General features: G+C 50.0%; 5 protein-coding genes across 5 annotated transcripts; 1 reads left to right on the top strand and 4 right to left on the bottom strand.

Annotated features, from left to right (window-relative positions):
* Window positions 1-1,919: 1,919 nt before the first annotated feature.
* On the bottom strand, window positions 1,920-2,936 carry JN550_009856 (uncharacterized protein; the record flags this gene model as incomplete). The annotated part of the gene is made up of 2 exons (XM_049321973.1): window positions 1,920-2,665; window positions 2,729-2,936. 2 exons carry the CDS (start codon window positions 2,934-2,936, stop codon window positions 1,920-1,922), a joined length of 954 nt encoding a protein of 317 aa, XP_049168178.1.
* A 2,077-nt stretch (window positions 2,937-5,013) lies between these two features.
* Window positions 5,014-5,696, top strand: JN550_009855 (uncharacterized protein; the record flags this gene model as incomplete). The annotated part of the gene is made up of 3 exons (XM_049321972.1): window positions 5,014-5,041; window positions 5,097-5,194; window positions 5,247-5,696. The coding sequence occupies 3 exons, from the start codon at window positions 5,014-5,016 to the stop codon at window positions 5,694-5,696; spliced, it is 576 nt and encodes a 191-aa protein (XP_049168177.1).
* Window positions 5,697-7,186: 1,490 nt separating this feature from the next.
* JN550_009854 (uncharacterized protein) lies at window positions 7,187-8,095 on the bottom strand (the record flags this gene model as incomplete). Its single annotated transcript, XM_049321971.1, has 1 exon — window positions 7,187-8,095. The coding sequence occupies one exon, from the start codon at window positions 8,093-8,095 to the stop codon at window positions 7,187-7,189; it is 909 nt and encodes a 302-aa protein (XP_049168176.1).
* A 925-nt stretch (window positions 8,096-9,020) lies between these two features.
* On the bottom strand, window positions 9,021-9,977 carry JN550_009853 (uncharacterized protein; the record flags this gene model as incomplete). Its single annotated transcript, XM_049321970.1, has 2 exons — window positions 9,021-9,769; window positions 9,833-9,977. 2 exons carry the CDS (start codon window positions 9,975-9,977, stop codon window positions 9,021-9,023), a joined length of 894 nt encoding a protein of 297 aa, XP_049168175.1.
* Window positions 9,978-11,063: 1,086 nt separating this feature from the next.
* JN550_009852 (uncharacterized protein) lies at window positions 11,064-14,827 on the bottom strand (the record flags this gene model as incomplete). Its single annotated transcript, XM_049321969.1, has 7 exons — window positions 11,064-12,008; window positions 12,091-12,188; window positions 12,375-12,417; window positions 12,826-12,956; window positions 13,026-13,038; window positions 13,200-14,524; window positions 14,599-14,827. The coding sequence occupies 7 exons, from the start codon at window positions 14,825-14,827 to the stop codon at window positions 11,064-11,066; spliced, it is 2,784 nt and encodes a 927-aa protein (XP_049168174.1).
* Between the last annotated feature and the right edge of the window lie 570 nt (window positions 14,828-15,397).

Below are 15,397 nucleotides of genomic sequence, written 5' to 3'. Positions count from 1 at the left end.
TCGCTCAGAGATGGATGGGAATTGCCTGACTGTTAGAATCAGTCCCATTCAAATACTACGCAGATGAACGCACCGGAGAGATTATGTTATTACTGCATTCCTACTCAGAACCGTGTTATGTGATTCTTCATCCTTGAAAGGGCTCGATGAGACACTATCATTCCAGAGCCTAAGGTGGAAAAACAAGCCAAATGCCAAGGGCTAGGCTATCAACTAAAATAAGTAAAACGAACTTGACAAATTCTGTATCTGTCAAGGCCGTCTTTCATATACCAAAGGTTAAGGCGAAAAATGTTTTTCTTGAATGAAGCCTTCAAGAGTCAAGAGCTAAGCAGATAGTTGCCGTTGTATCACTGCGAATAGTTTTTGAAAGAAGTCTGACCAGAGACCAGTGCACACCATGCAACGTAACGTGTTGCGGAATTCCAGGTGAATCAAAGACTTAGCTGCGTGTTCGATTCTGCCGTTGCAGATGCAGAAGATTGAGCCAGGTTGAGTCTGATGTCGTGCAGGATCTGCTCGGACGTATTGCTCTCTGCAGCCAAGGGTTCGGGGGAAGGGTTATCTCTGGCGGCTGATGCAATAGATTCCGGGAGATGACAACAGGTAAGGTATCTGCCAAAATTTTCTGGGGTGTTATTGACTTCCCTGGAGGCAGAACTGTCCCTGGTGTTTGTAGCAAGGGTTGTCAGGGGACGACAACAGGGACATGGTCCGCCAAGATGGCCGACATCGTCATTATTTTGCTGATTACCCAAAGCTGTCTCCTTGAAGAAGCCCTCTTCCAGCCTGCTATACTGGGGCAGCACCTTGGCAGGCAAGTTATGGTACCTCTTCGCGCAGGTGCGTTGTGGCTCAGATTGCGCAACTTTGAGGTATTTCGAAGCTGACCCGAGAACTTGTGGACTTTAGCTTAGGTGCACAGCCTGCTCTGCGACGATTGACAGCAGAAATTTCGATGGGTTGCGACTAGTTGGCTACTTCTTCTTCACTCTGATGACTTCGTGGCTGGTCAGAGATCTCTTTGTCACTGTGAGGTGACACGATGGACCTTTGCTATCGTCGTGAGAATGACGGCGGAGCGGAAAGTGTCTCGAGAGTGTGGCAACGACAGGCTTCGCGTACCAAAACTGAGAAGTCTCGAATTTGGATAGTGGTGCTTTTCGCGGTGGGGTAGGGGATCTGGAGGAAAAGAGCGTACAGAGGACGGCAGCTCTCGTCAAACATGGTCAGGTTACGAGGGGCTCGGCACAGGCTAGCTGGAGAAGCTGACATTTTTTTGAAGTGTTCTTGTCCCGCTTGCTTCAGCAGTAGACTTGAAGTTTCCGAGACTATGTTGCTCAACATCACAGCTCATGAACAGGCCATTGAGAGTTCATAGTTCTCCTTCGCCTTTTGAATCTTAGATTGCTTCTTGGGCGCATTAATTGGGGCACTGTCATTCTCATTCACATTTCCAAGGGCTCTGTGCTGGTTCTGACGATTGCCATAGCCTCTCGTGAGCCTTAGTAACCTCATTTTACGAAAGTTTCTTCACGGCAAGAATGCATCTCTCAGTCTTGAGATTCCTGAACATTCCTCTGAGTTTCCGGCACCTGTCTGGCATTATAAGATACCCGTATGGCACATAGGTCTCGAGTCTATGCTTGTCAAGCATCAGAGCTTGTGCACGGCTTCAGAAGAACTCGGCCACTGCTTTGGCTTTTCATGTGATAAAGCAAACCGTACGACTTTGACCTTTTCTTGAGTTATTGTGATGATATCCATTTCCAGGTACTGGATGATACATACTGTCGTACGGCCGCGCTGTTTTGGCTTGATTCACTGGAAAAGACATGGCTCCATTATCCCCTCATCACAGAAGAGGCTCCACTAGAATGTACGAGTGGCTGTGTAGTTCTTTCCCTGTCTAACCCTCCCTACACGAAACCAACAACTCGGTACTTGGCCCCTGTCTGGCGCTTGACCACCTGTACGCATTTACCGCGCCCAGCAGCGTTGCAAATGAGACACTTTCCATCCGCTTTGTTGACCTTGAAGTAGTCGTTGCTACCACACAGAGTAGTCAGGCAAATCCACGAGTCGTCGCAAGCCTCATCATTCAGGAAGGAGGTGACGTTCTCAGGACCATCAAGCCCGGCGGCAAGGGCTTGTAGGAACATCTGATGATCGACGCTTGGTGTCTCTAGGGTATTTGCGACGGGGGTGAAGGATTTGGGGATCGTCGTGAGAACGCGACAACAGTCTTGCCATTTCATGACAATGTCAGCCTCCTCGCCAGCATCAGCAGCATGATTCTCTCCCAGATTAGGATCAGAGTGTTCCCGCTTCCTTCTCTTGGTGGCATTACCAGCCGAGCTGCTCTCGACAGGAAGTCCACTCGGCGGACCCAAGCCGGGAGGGCCATCGTCGTTGAGGTCACGCTCCGAATTTCGTAGACCTACAGCCTTGGTCATGGGCGGCTCAGTCTTCGAGATTTGGGTCTTTCCAGGTATCTCGTCGACTAGCAAGCCTTCTGCCAGCTTTAGTGCTCGAGTCAGGCCGTGAGGGGCCTCACGCATAGCTGCCAAGAGGCGCTCCTCGAGACCATCGAAGCCGTCGTACGGATCGCACCACTGAGTCGTACGGGCAAGCTCACTGTGCAGAGGGTGTCTTTCTCTCTTGCCTGTAAAAAGGGGGGTCAGCTACTTCAAAGGGAAGAGGGGAAGGTTGGCTTAGCGGAACTTACAAATCTCGAACATTTCACAGAAGAGTGTCTTCTCGAGAACAGGCCGCGGTATGGCCTTGCCTAGATGGCGCTGTCGTCCACAACGGTTTGCTAGGACACGCAGCCTTTGCGAAAAGTAGATGACAAACGTGCTGTCATCGTTGTGCTCGGCACGTATACGTTCCAAGGATGGAACAAGGCCGGTGTACGGCATCATATTGGATGCCATGGTTGGCAGATCCAAAGGGTGATGAAAGTAGAGATTTTCACGCCCGAAATCGCAAGCCGAATCGATTGCAGGATATCGTGAAATGGGTGCGTGTGTATGAGTGTGATACTGTCGAAGTGGGTGGCGATTTCCCCTCGTTAGTGTGGGTTAATATTGAGAACAAATTGCGGAAATCCCAAAGTGAATTTATTGGGCCTTGGGCTGTTGCCTAAGGGACTTGCTGGCTCGCAGTTGAAACGAGGCACCAACAACAATGTGCTTATGCCATGACCTCTGAGAGATAATCTTCCTCTGGGAGATACAGGGTCGAATCGACATGAACATCTACAGTCCATGATGGGGCACTCCTATATTCATGATTTTACGAGAGGTTCAGCTCAGTCACGTCAAGAGCTGCGTACATGATCAAGGAAGCCAGGTCGTCAGTCTGGTGCGCGTAAATTGAATTTACGGGGTTTTCCCGAGGCTTATGAATTCATGGTTCTGCACGTTGTGCGGATGAGGACTCTATTGACACACGAGCCTTAAATACCTGCCAGCGGATTTTCATAGATATGCCCAACCCTGAAGAAGCCCACTTGGTAATTACACGACTTCTCCACGCAGTATTGTTTCATTTATATCTTTCTCGACGTCGAACTACTCTACTAGGTGCTTGGTGATAGCAAAGACGTTCTTGGTAGTTGTCTTTGCACTAGGTGCACCATGCAACAAGGAGAAACAATTGATTAAGGTCTCTTGCCGCTGTACCTTGCTGCAGGGTACTCTGGCAATGTGTTCGTCGTCGGCAAATTCAAAACAGCCCTCGTCGATTTGAAAATATGTAAACATAGGTGAAAAGTGTGATGCGTATGTAGCCATGCAGATCTGGTTGGCATCTATCTAGATCATCAGCCATTAACCCGGAAACCTGGATAGACGTACGGCCTGTGACTTCGTTATTCTTGATTTGAGAAGTCTAATGTAGCCAGAATGACGATGGACAGGAGAAGCCCGTGGCAGTTTTCTTCCAGTGAACACCTTCATGTATTGTTTCTGGTCACTATCTCTAGACGCGCTTCTCAGGTGCAAACCAACCAGATGAACACATAACCCTTTCGTTCTTGAATAGGCGACTTCAAATGATGGCCACGGTTCATATTTGGTGTCTTCAAGTCCTGTTAAATTCTCATACCCCAACTTACTATCATGGAACTCAATAATTAGACGAGGCGCGAGTAACCCCCTAGCGCAAGCCACTAGGCCTTGCGTGGCCAGTCAGGCATGTGAGCATGTCCTCAACACAAGAATAGGGCAGATCAGTTAGACACTTCGCAGCATCTCCGCCTGAAACCGTTTTGTTACGAACTTAAGAAGCCTAACAACTTCGTATGACTATGTTGAATGCGGTTTTCTATTCAGTAGTTCTATGCTTACTCAACGTGGGGATTTGTGCTAGCTAGTAGAAAACATTGGGGTCGGTGCCGCGTCAAAGACTATGGCTTCACAGGGACAACAGCCTATTTACGAAGAAGAAAGATAGAATATGTTACCTTGTCGGCTGACCCTACATATTCAATCCAGCCATGCATCTAGAAGCGCTTTGTGCCGGGCCTCCCGTGGCCGATATGACCTCCGAAGTTCATCGAGACCGGGCCCCCGAGCCCACTAATTCGTGGGTGGTGGTGCAGCCGCACGGGGACTAAATATTACAGCCGCCTCCAGGAGGCAATTATATGTTCAAGCCTGGAAAATACTCATCTCCATGGGATAACCTTCCGCTCGGGGGGAATTAGTCGCATAATTAAAAAACCCACGACCGCACCGTTGAGCGTGGACTTAATTGCGATGGGGCGGGGCGGGAGCGAAGTTCCCGAGGTCGCTGATCCCCAGCGGACTCCGGAATGTCTCCACCTGTCTCAGACCCCGGCGGCAGCCCCAAAGTCCGGGGTCCGGAGGATCCGCTGACGCCCTGTCCGTGCGTAGATTGAGCTCTCTCTCTCTCTCTATATATATATATATATATGTGCAGTAAAAGTATGCTCTTGTACAGGCGGATGACGCATTATTCCATACCACAAACCTATAACCGAGCAAGATGGTGAACGGAAACATTACTTTTGACGGTGAGTCATCGCAAGCGGTGCGTCCAAACGAACTGAGGGTTTGACATTCTCACAGACTACCTTGGCCTCACGGCTTGCCTTGTCGAATGGGCAGACAGCTACGATAGCAAGGACTGGCAACGCCTCAGGAAATGCATCGCTCCTCAGCTAAGAGTTCGTAATGCAATATTTCGTGGTGTGAATACGTTTTTTGACTGTCGGGCAGATTGATTACCGGTCTTTCCTTGACAAACTGTGGGAAGCCATGCCGGCAGAGGAGTTCATCGCCATGATCTCCGACCCGGCAGTCCTGGGCGATCCGCTTCTCAAGACCCAGCACTTCATCGGAGGCACCAAGTGGGAGAAGGTTAGCGATACTGAGGTCATTGGCATCCATCAGCTCCGTGTTCCCCACCAGCGATACACGGATGAGACGCGCACAAAGGTTGCGGTTAAGGGGCACGCCCACAGCACCAACACCCACTGGTACAAGAAGGTTGATGGTGAGTGGAAGTTCGCTGGACTCAACCCAGAGATTCGTTGGGGCGAGTACGACTTCGAGAAGGTGTTTGCCAGCGGACGTGATGCGTTTGGTGACGAGGCAAAGACGGAAGATGCCAAGGCCGAGGGTATCCCGGCCAAGTTCCAGGAGCGGGTCTCCGTAGCTGCTGTTTGAATATGTTCATATGTAAATACTAGTACGAGTTGTTAAGATTCCCCAATATTGTTGATGTCCCTGGCCAAGAGTGTGAAGTGCCGAGTCCTGACACGCAAGACTCATCGGCCCAGCCACATGCTAAATTACAATTGGTACGTTTTCGCATCTATTTTCACAACTCCGTACTCGTATAAACCTTCACAGTCCCAGATGAAAAAGCCTCATCGGAAGAGATGATAAGCAACGAAAGCGTCGTTAAGCGCCTAGGAGTCATCAGGTGATGGTGTTCAAGATGTTGACCGCTGTCCAAGTTCCGGCTGGGGACACTCCTAGGTTCGGTCAGCAGCAGCGATGGCATTGATAGGGTGACAGAGGCTTCTGCCAAAGGTCAATCGGTATCGCATTGCACTATGTGAGTCAGAATAACGGCAATCATATTTTAATAGAAAAGATGCTAACCTTACAGCTTCGCCGATGCAGAGACGATGCCCTGTTCCAACAGATATAAGGACGAAGACCCCGAACGACTGATTGCGAATAGCCGCTGCGTTGACCCTGAATGTCGACCATTCGCCGTGTTTACCTTTGTTTACAGATCAAGAGGTAAGTACCTGACTCATTCAATACCCTTACATGTTCTCGCAGTCTCCACAGAAGCTCTGTTCCTGGAGGGCGTGGCTCCTCTACCGCCATTCCCTGCATTCATTCGGAAGGCTCGCAGGGGTAGTTTCAATCTTGTGAGTAGATGTTGGAATCTTTGATATACAGTCTTCTTTGACAGCGAATTTAGCTCCCCGTGCAGATCTCGGGATCTCCCGTTTATTTCAGAGAGAAGAAATAATCAGACGCTTCGTAGATCACTCGAATCACTTGGATGATCGGAGATTCAGTCGAAGTAGCATATCCGATCCTACACTGCAGTACCAATTGAAATCCTGCGAAGCCTCTGAGATTGCCCCGATGGTCCAAAAGCCTTCTTATCACGCAGGACATATCAATGCAGCCGAAACAGCAGGAATATCCCGTCGTGTAGCCTTGGTTGAACAGGGGAAACAGTGTAGATGGCCAGGGCAGGATTTAACTCTGAACACTTTGTGACAATTCGTTGTTCTACTACTGAGCTCAGGCAACTCAGTGTGCATATATGTAAGGGCATCAAATCAATGTTTACAGCCATTGAGAATCTCGTCACAGGCTGCTGCAAACTCGAATTCATGAACTTGTGGAAGCCCTGTACCGAGCATTCTCAAGTACGTTCAGATACGAGCGTTTCCTAACACTGCAACTGGGAATGTATTGTGATAGAGACTCTCATGCGTCACATACTGACAAACCACCAATGCTCATTGGGCACACTTCTGATCACATAGTTCTATTCATTTGCAACGGAGCTCACAACACTTTTAGTCCCATCCATGCATGGTGGTGGCCAAATTTCACCGTTTGCTTCTCAAAGCATTGGCCGTAATGTCGCCAAGCTCATCGGCGCCGGTGCGTAGATGACCTCTTCAGCGACGACCGCTTCTGAAACACACATGGTTTGTGTGACCCTTCTTGCGCATGAACTCCGTCGGTGAGAACTTGTAAGTGGCTTCTCGTATGAACTTCTCCACAAGCTCGGTTAGGGTATCGTTCATCTTCTCTTGGTCTTCCTTCAGATCTTTCATGGCCTGAAGATCAATGGCCAAGCGCTGGTTGTCAGGTCGGCGGTTGATCTCCTCCAGCAGTGCTCTCTTGTGCTGCGAGCACTGTGAGGCAAAGCTGGCCGCTATGTTCTGGAGGCGTCTTTTCATGTCCTTCAGACGACTCATGCGTGTTGCGTGCCTTGCCGAGCGCCTCTCTTCTCTAAGCATGTGGATATTTCGATGCTCCGCCTCGATTACTCTCTGGCCTCGCATCTGTTTCATCTGAGCTGCATGCCTCATTGTCTCCGCTCGAAGTCCTTCGGCCTCCCGCTGTTGGTATAACACCTGCGCCTTCAAGTTCTCGATAACTTGCGCTCTTTCGTGGAGTTGATTACGCAGGTAGTTGTTCTCGTCTTGGGCACGTGTGATCAAAGTGCGTGCTGCTTCGCTGCTCTGGCGCGCTTCTTCAGCGACTTTTCGTTGAGACATCTGCAGTTCCTCAATCTGTGCCTGGCGAACTGCCAAGTCGTCGTTCTGTCTTCGGTTATGCTTGATCTCGGCCTCCTTCATAGCCACGAATCGGAAACGCAGCGCGGCCTCGGATTCCTCAAGAACACGGATTCGGGTGCAAAGGGTTTCGTGATCTTTTTCGTTGCGGCTGATGATGTCTTCGTAGCTGAGAATGCTTAGGTTAGGCAGTCGTTGCGCTTTCAGGACCCGCCGGCAGGCTTCAAGGCTGAGCTTATCAATGTCGACCACCAGGGACGGCTCTCCGGTAGGCAGAGAATCCATATTGGCCGAGAGGAGATTGCAATGTCGATCGCGTATGAGGGCTACCACCTGATGTCCCAGGTAGTCTGGAGAATGCTGTCTGGAAGGCGCGATGGCCAATCGTCTGAATTTGGCTTTAAGGTATTTGGTTTAGTTGTCCGCTGCCTGGAAGCTGGCTCACAGCTGACTTGTAGTTCAGAAAAAATGTATGAGATGAGTTCTTTGAGCGTGCAATTAAGTTTGTCAGAACCCTGCGTATCCAATAGATTATTTGCAGAGCTCAAAACAGTCGCGTGGGAAAGGTTGGTTACTTCGTCACCTCGTAGTGTGGACCGCTCCGTTTGCATGTAATAACATTATTCACAGATTCTTTCACCTGGCGAAGTCCTAGAAAAGCTCTTTTTCTGACTGGTCAGAGCGCTGTAAAAGAACTCGACCCTATGTCCCGGTTCTTTGGAACCATTTAGTCTTCACACACTGTCACGTCAAGAGAACCCGTTCTTGGACGTCAATTATGGTCTAGAGAATAACAGACATATTCACTGGAGTTATGGAGGATCTGCGATTCACTTTCAGCCCATCCCTCAAGATGTATGGACTCTATCCTCTTGTAGACTACCTCCCTTTGTCAGAGCTTCACGACTATTACTCTTCCAACTACTTTTATCATGCAATTGTTCAACATCACGGTGGCCAGATTGAACTGGCTACAACATATCCACCTTCAATCATTGCTGAGACCAAAAAGCTGCAGCTCATGCCCCAATGAGACAACCCCATCTCGCGAGGCAGAATGAACAATCCTCCAGTAGCATAACTCTCAGTATAATCCATCACATTTGCATGCATGCAGATCAGTGCCTGTAATTCTCTGTAGGTATCCACCAGCTGTTTGCTCTAGGCCAGGTGGTTGGAAGTTCCATGATACAGAAAGTATAGGGCGTACTCAGCAGAAGATCGTCTCGTAGGTAGACTCCTGGTCGACGCCGGAGGGAATGCGTCTGGCCTTCAGCTGCATGAGTCCCGGCTTCGCAGTTCCCTTCTTCACGATGAGCTTCTTGAGTTCTTCAATGCTCTCATCATCACTCGAGTCCGTAGTGTCGTCCTGGAGGCCATCGTCTTCAGCCGTGAGCTCGGCGAGGCGCTTCTGAAGCTCCTCGTTCTTCTGAGACAGTAACTCGTTGCGCTTTGCCATAACACGGGCATCTGACGACAGTGCTTCGATATTCTCATTCAGGTCCTTGACTTCGATGATTCGCTTAGTGACATCGTCAGTGGCTGTTGCAAGCTGCGTGGCAAGGGCGCGCATTTCTCTTTCGCAACCCAGAGGCTCAGCCATGAAGCTCGAACTCTGGATAGCACAGCCGAAGGCCTGGACCTGGGCCTGGCGTTGGAGTCTGCGGTTCTCCAGCTCGAGTGTCTGGCATCGGCGGCTGAGATCCTTGGCCTCCTCTCGACTAGCGGCGAGAGCCATCGAAAACTCCTCAACAACATCCTTCAGGGACGCGGTCTTCTTCTTGAAGGATTCGAGTTCGCCTTCCAGATCCTTTTTGGACTCATTAATGGCAATCAGCTCAGTCTGCTGACTCTCGATGATTGAACGCATGAATTGCACGGTGTCATCATGCTCCTTGGCGGCTTCATGGGAGTGAGACTGCTTCTGGGCGTAGCGTGTCCAAGCCTGCTCGCTGTGCTCTTGAGGTAGTAAGCATTAGCACCTACCAAGAAACATGCAAACGCAGTTGGGGTGTGACCTACGGATGGTATCTGCGATCGAATCGAGGCTGCCCACGCGCTTGAATGCCTGGATCAAGGCGACAGGCACTGCGCGACTGCCCTTCCGGCCACCGAAGTGCAGGTTGGGGAGAGCTTGCTGCTCGATGAACTTTCCTGCGAAAACCATGATGACGGATGCAAAAAAGCCGTCTGCTGCAAGCAATGAAGTCCTCGATACGGATAGTAGGCAATGCCGCAATGTAAACCTGTTGAGGTGAGAAGGGAGGTAGGGAGATCAAGACTCTGTAGTCTTAGGAAATGGCAATGTTCCTCAGAAATTTGTAAGTGCCTGGACCAGAAATTGGTGCCCACGGCAACAGTGCAGAAAAACGTTGCGTGAAATGGCAATTGGCCGATAATGAGCCTGAGAATTTCAAGCAGCTGCCAAAGCCCGCTTTTCACCAGACACACGATGGAATAGCAGGCAGATGAAAACCATAATCCGTTCAAGAACGATGCTAATTTTGATCAAATGAGGGCCAATAGGTAACTTGACTGTCTTCTGCATAGCAATACTCTTATCCCGGCCATTCTCAAAGATGTCAAACAATTCCAGCGGATTATTCCGCAACCTTCTCTGACCTGATCCGCGGTTTCATGTGACTTGCTTTGTATTGGACTGTAGAAGTGATGATTTATGAGTGGCCATTGTTGACGCAGTAGGTGAACCTGAGGTTTCCGAGAATTTGATGTGAGTACGATGCCGTGAGTATCTCGTGGCAAGTACCACCATTCATGACTACTTGGTTCCGGCTAACAAGAACTCAGGTCGCAATTGAGAGAGATAATACTCAGTTCGAAGGGGTGTTTTCATCCCATAATGGTCATGGAAATAAAACTTCCATTGTTCAGCAGACTGCCACTAAAGACTTGAGTAGTACAACGTTAAGAGCGCTTCTCAAGCGCGGATGTAGTATCAACCATTCTACACCCGAGCCAGTGGCTTGGTATGTCCAGTAGCATAGGGCCTACATAATGCCTTGAAGCTGCAGATCATACCTCACGTCAGAATTGAACCATGTAAGTTAATCAGTCCATGAAGCACACCAGTATCTCCTACATCTACGCACCATATCGTCCGATGGTGAACTATTCCATCGCTAGGTCAACATAGGTCTTTCATTGACATGTAGACTTGGCTGCAACGGGTCAGGGGCCGCATATGGAGTGCCTTAAATCATGAGCCTCTGGTAGCCAGTCTTGGCGCCAGGACTTATTCCCTCCAAACAAGAATACCTTTTGCGTACAGTCCAGCAATGATACCAACTTTGCGCTCTGCATCCAGAGCGGCAGTGGCGCTTGATGGATAATCCGTGTCAGCGTACAGGTGTCTCAATCCATCAGTCTCCGACCATTCTGAAACCCAAGAGCACGTCTTCCCAGTTCTACAGTATTCTTGCGTAGCCTGATCCGCAGCAGCAAACTCGGCGGGATCATTACAGATGTAGCGGGTTGCAGCAAACTTAACCAAACTGGGGGGATGCGGATGCCCTGCCATTATCAGTCGCCCATCTGATGAGAGGGACAGATTATCGACGTTAAACGGGAGGGCGATCCTGGAATGGTATAATAGCTTAGGTGTTGAGCCGGGCTCAGCGTCATTGGTGACGGTAAAAAGCTTGACAGATCCTGAGCTCGTCGATGCTACGGCCAAAGTCGTCTCATTCAGCAGCTCGATTCCGTTGGCAAATGGAACACGAGCCACAACATTGGCAGTAACCATGGTAGCGTCTGAGATATCCACATGAACGACGGTACCGAGAGGCAAGCCAAGATAAGTCTCCGCCTGTGACAAGAGGCGGCTCTTGGCCATGAGGAAGAAGTGGTCATTGGTTACAAAGAACTCTTTGCTGTTTCTGACAACAATAGCGTTGGGTCCATGGATGAGAGGATGTTTGATAGAACGGACGTGGGTGGCAGTCAAGGCTTCGAAGTCGAGCTTGAAGATGTCTACCGCTGGGCCGTCGTGTCGGTTGTTTGCCACTAGCAGTGTCGAGGAGTCCTCATTGTACCCCATTCCGAGGGAGTGAAAGTCCTCGCCAGGGGCATAATCCACGAAGTCAAAGCGTTTCAGGGATTCTGAATCAGGTGCACCAGAGTTCTTGTAGTCATAGGCATACAACTCGCCCCTTGGGACTGGTCCAGGAACGAAGAAACCCTGGACGTGGTGTTTAGTTGAGGGTGTTTGGTCAGTGCGTATATGGTAGTGTGAGAGAGGACTTGCCAGAAGGGGGACATACCATTACGCTGTTCCATCTCTCCCTTCCGGGGTCGCACGGAAGCAGTGCAACACCGGCAGACTCGATCAGCAGAGCATCTTCACAGCTTCTAATCTTATCTGCGAACTTGATTTCATGGCTACTGAAAGTATTTATGCGAGGCATTCTATCTGGCGCATTGGTGTAAAAGCGTGAGAAGCTCTCGAATCTTCCTAGAAGCCATGGGCTCAACAAGGCTGCACCAAGCACGATCTATCACTCAGTCAATGACAAATCACGCGAACGCATCGACAGACCCGACTTACCAGTGCAGATCTGAAAATTGTTCCCAGCGACATCGTAGAAGTGCTGCTGTCCCAAGTGTCAAAGGTTGTAGTATAGAGTGTTCACTCTAGCGCAATGTGGCACGAGATCGAGTTCTTGGTATCTCTGGCAGGAGTGGGGGGATTCAAGTTTGATGTGCCGGATACCTCGGGGGGTCGGCAGTTCAACGACGCGTTTCTTCACTTGGAAAACTGGCGTGGGGTGCTCTCAAGAGAATGTGACGTACTGCACCACAATTGGATGAGTAATACAACCACATTTGCCTATGCTCTGGATTTGATGGAAGTTCTGTCCGTGAGTATTACAATCCCCTTGATCAGTCCTATGGAAGTGCTGACAGGCGCAGACCAAGTCAGATTGGGGTTTCTCCCCACTTCGGGGCGATCTGTGCAGCACGCTGTCCACCGCTAATTTAGCGTGCCCGACACGCACTGATTGAACAGCCAGCATGACCGTACATCGTCTCAAGGCAAGAGTTGCTGGCTTTTGCTTTTTGCGTTTTGAGGCGCCAAAGTACAGCTCACGTTGTCTCAGCTGTCGTAGTATTCCAATTGGCAAGCGATCTGTAAGTTACCGCCATCGTCCATTTGTACACTTCGCGGCGCAGTTGCCGATCTCGGTCGACCAGCTACCAACCAAGGCAGCCTGTAGCAAGGACCGCACTCAGTAATAGTTTCGATTGGATGTCATGGTATGTACTCAATATAATTTCTCCTGGTGTAGATGCCACCAATATCCTTGCATCTCAACTATCAGGAATGCGCCCGCTTCCTAAATTGCACCAAAGGACCTTGCCGTAGACTCACAAAGGCATCGTATGTCTGGTACTGGCCAGCCGCTCTGCGTCCGACCTTCGCGTTCATGGATCCTGCCCCAAGATCGTTCATGAAATCGGGCCTGATCTCAAAATCGAACAGAACCTTTGCCATAACAATTGTCATTTCCATCCATGCCAGCTGTTTACCTGGACAACCACGCGATCCGTATGAAAAGGAACAAAACCCAGCTTCAGCCAGCTCAACGCTCTCCTTCGTAGACCCGTCTTGACCCACAATCCAACGCTCCGGCTTGAATGTGAACGGGTCCTGGAAAATGTCCTTACTATAACTCAAGCAGTACAAACCGACACTCACGTTCACCCCCTCGGGAAAGTAGTGTCCATCGACATGTGTGCCCCCTTTCATGACCCGACGAGACGGTTCCGCGCTGACGGCTGGTGTCATACGCAGGGCCTCCTGGATAAAGGCACGCAAGTATGTGCAACTCCCTAGTTTGGGGCCCGTGGTGATCTCGTCCGAACTTGAGAAGGTGGCTAGGATCTCACTGGCCACTTTCGCCTGGATAGTCGGGTTGCGAGCAAGATAGAAGAACATGGCGGATATGATGATCGCAGTAGTATCCGCTCCGGCGATAATCAGTGCCTCGGCCTCGCCGTAGAGCTCCTCTAGGGGGAAGCCGCGCTTGCCTGTCTCGGGATCAACTGCATGGAACAGGTAGTGGAAGAAGTCCTTCCGTCCTTTCAGGTTGCCCGATTTCTCTGCCTGGGTGCGCTTGGCCAGGCATTCCTCCACGAAAGCCTGCCAGTTCTTCACCGCTGGTGGGGAGATGAATGTCAAGATTTGGTCAAGTCCACGAGGCTTCAACCATGCCCAAAGCTCTGCAAACGGGGAGTACGCGATCGGGTGCATCAGTACTAAGAACTCAGCCATGAGGTGCGGAACGAAACGCAGGCCGCTGTCGGGCTCCTTCATGTCAAAGCATTTACCGAAACAGAGGTCGCCCAGGATATCAAAAACCAAGTAATTGACCCATTCTGCCATGTTCAGCGACTGTGACCAGCCTGCTTGGTTGTTCTCCAGTGCGATCAACTCACACCAGCGTTTCGTGTTCGCGAGTACAAGCGGCTCTGCCGACTTCAACGCTTCAGCAGAGAAAGACTGGTTCAGCACACGTCTCTTCCGGCTGTGAACATTTAGGTCGACACTGCTCCACGTTGTTACGGCATCCACGTTGCGAGGCCATACTTCGTAGTATACTCCTTTCTTCACGTTGCCCTTGGGGCCGAAGAGACTTCGATACGCAGTTGGGGTATTGACTAGGACGCTGTCTGGGCGGTAGCGGAAGGTGGGGCCTAGTGGTCCCTATTGCGTTAGCGATCGGAAGTACGAATATAAGCGAGACGCGGCGGGTGATCTAGATACATACCGTATTCCTCTTGCAAGCGCCAAAGCCATATGTGACGATCACGTTGCAAAGTGTGCCAATAAGAGGGAATCACCGTCAAACGGGCCCAAAAGGGACCAGGATAACTCGACAAAGGATGGAAATAGAGCCTGTATATCGCAGTTGAGGCGATGTATGCGAGGATGAGTATCAAGCTTCCGGCAAAGACATTGGCTGTCGAAGCCTTCTCGAGTATGCAATAGAGGCCCATGGTTTTCACACGTCTGCAGAGGAACTCTGAAGATGATGACGGTAGAACGTCTACATGCAAAGCGATGTACGGAAAACGAGTGCAGTGGTTTTTAAGATTAGATTCATAGTTGAACATAAAAACCAGAGTAGTAATGAATATATTGGGCAGCTCTGGCATATCACAGACCTTGGGCAATCCATCCATCTGAGCTAAACTCGGTATGGACCTAGTGGCAATCCCCTTTTCTTTCTTATTCGTCCCAATTATAACGTCTGACCACCAGAACCAGGCCACCTCATGGCCCGGGCCACCATACTAAAGCCTCGACTCTTGAACGCGTCACATAGGGTTACATTCACTAATTTCCGAGCATTTAGCGCGTTGAACGAAGTGGATTTGTATAACTTTAAATATTATACAGTTGAAATATGTGTGATGAAGCTTCAACAGATGGGTTGGTCGAGCTCTATGGTATCTTCGCTCCGCCGTGACATTTTACATCTTGAGGATAGTGATATTTGCTTTTTGCAATGAGGTAGGTCTAGACCATCCGTAGGCAGCCATTTCCCGTAATACATGCTTGGCTAT

Source organism: Neoarthrinium moseri (genome assembly GCF_022829205.1).
Source record: "Neoarthrinium moseri strain CBS 164.80 chromosome Unknown scaffold47_Wmoseri_CBS_16480, whole genome shotgun sequence".
In the NCBI taxonomy this organism is placed as follows: Eukaryota; Fungi; Ascomycota; class Sordariomycetes; order Amphisphaeriales; family Apiosporaceae; genus Neoarthrinium; species Neoarthrinium moseri.
This window is presented reverse-complemented; position numbering and strand designations above follow the sequence as displayed.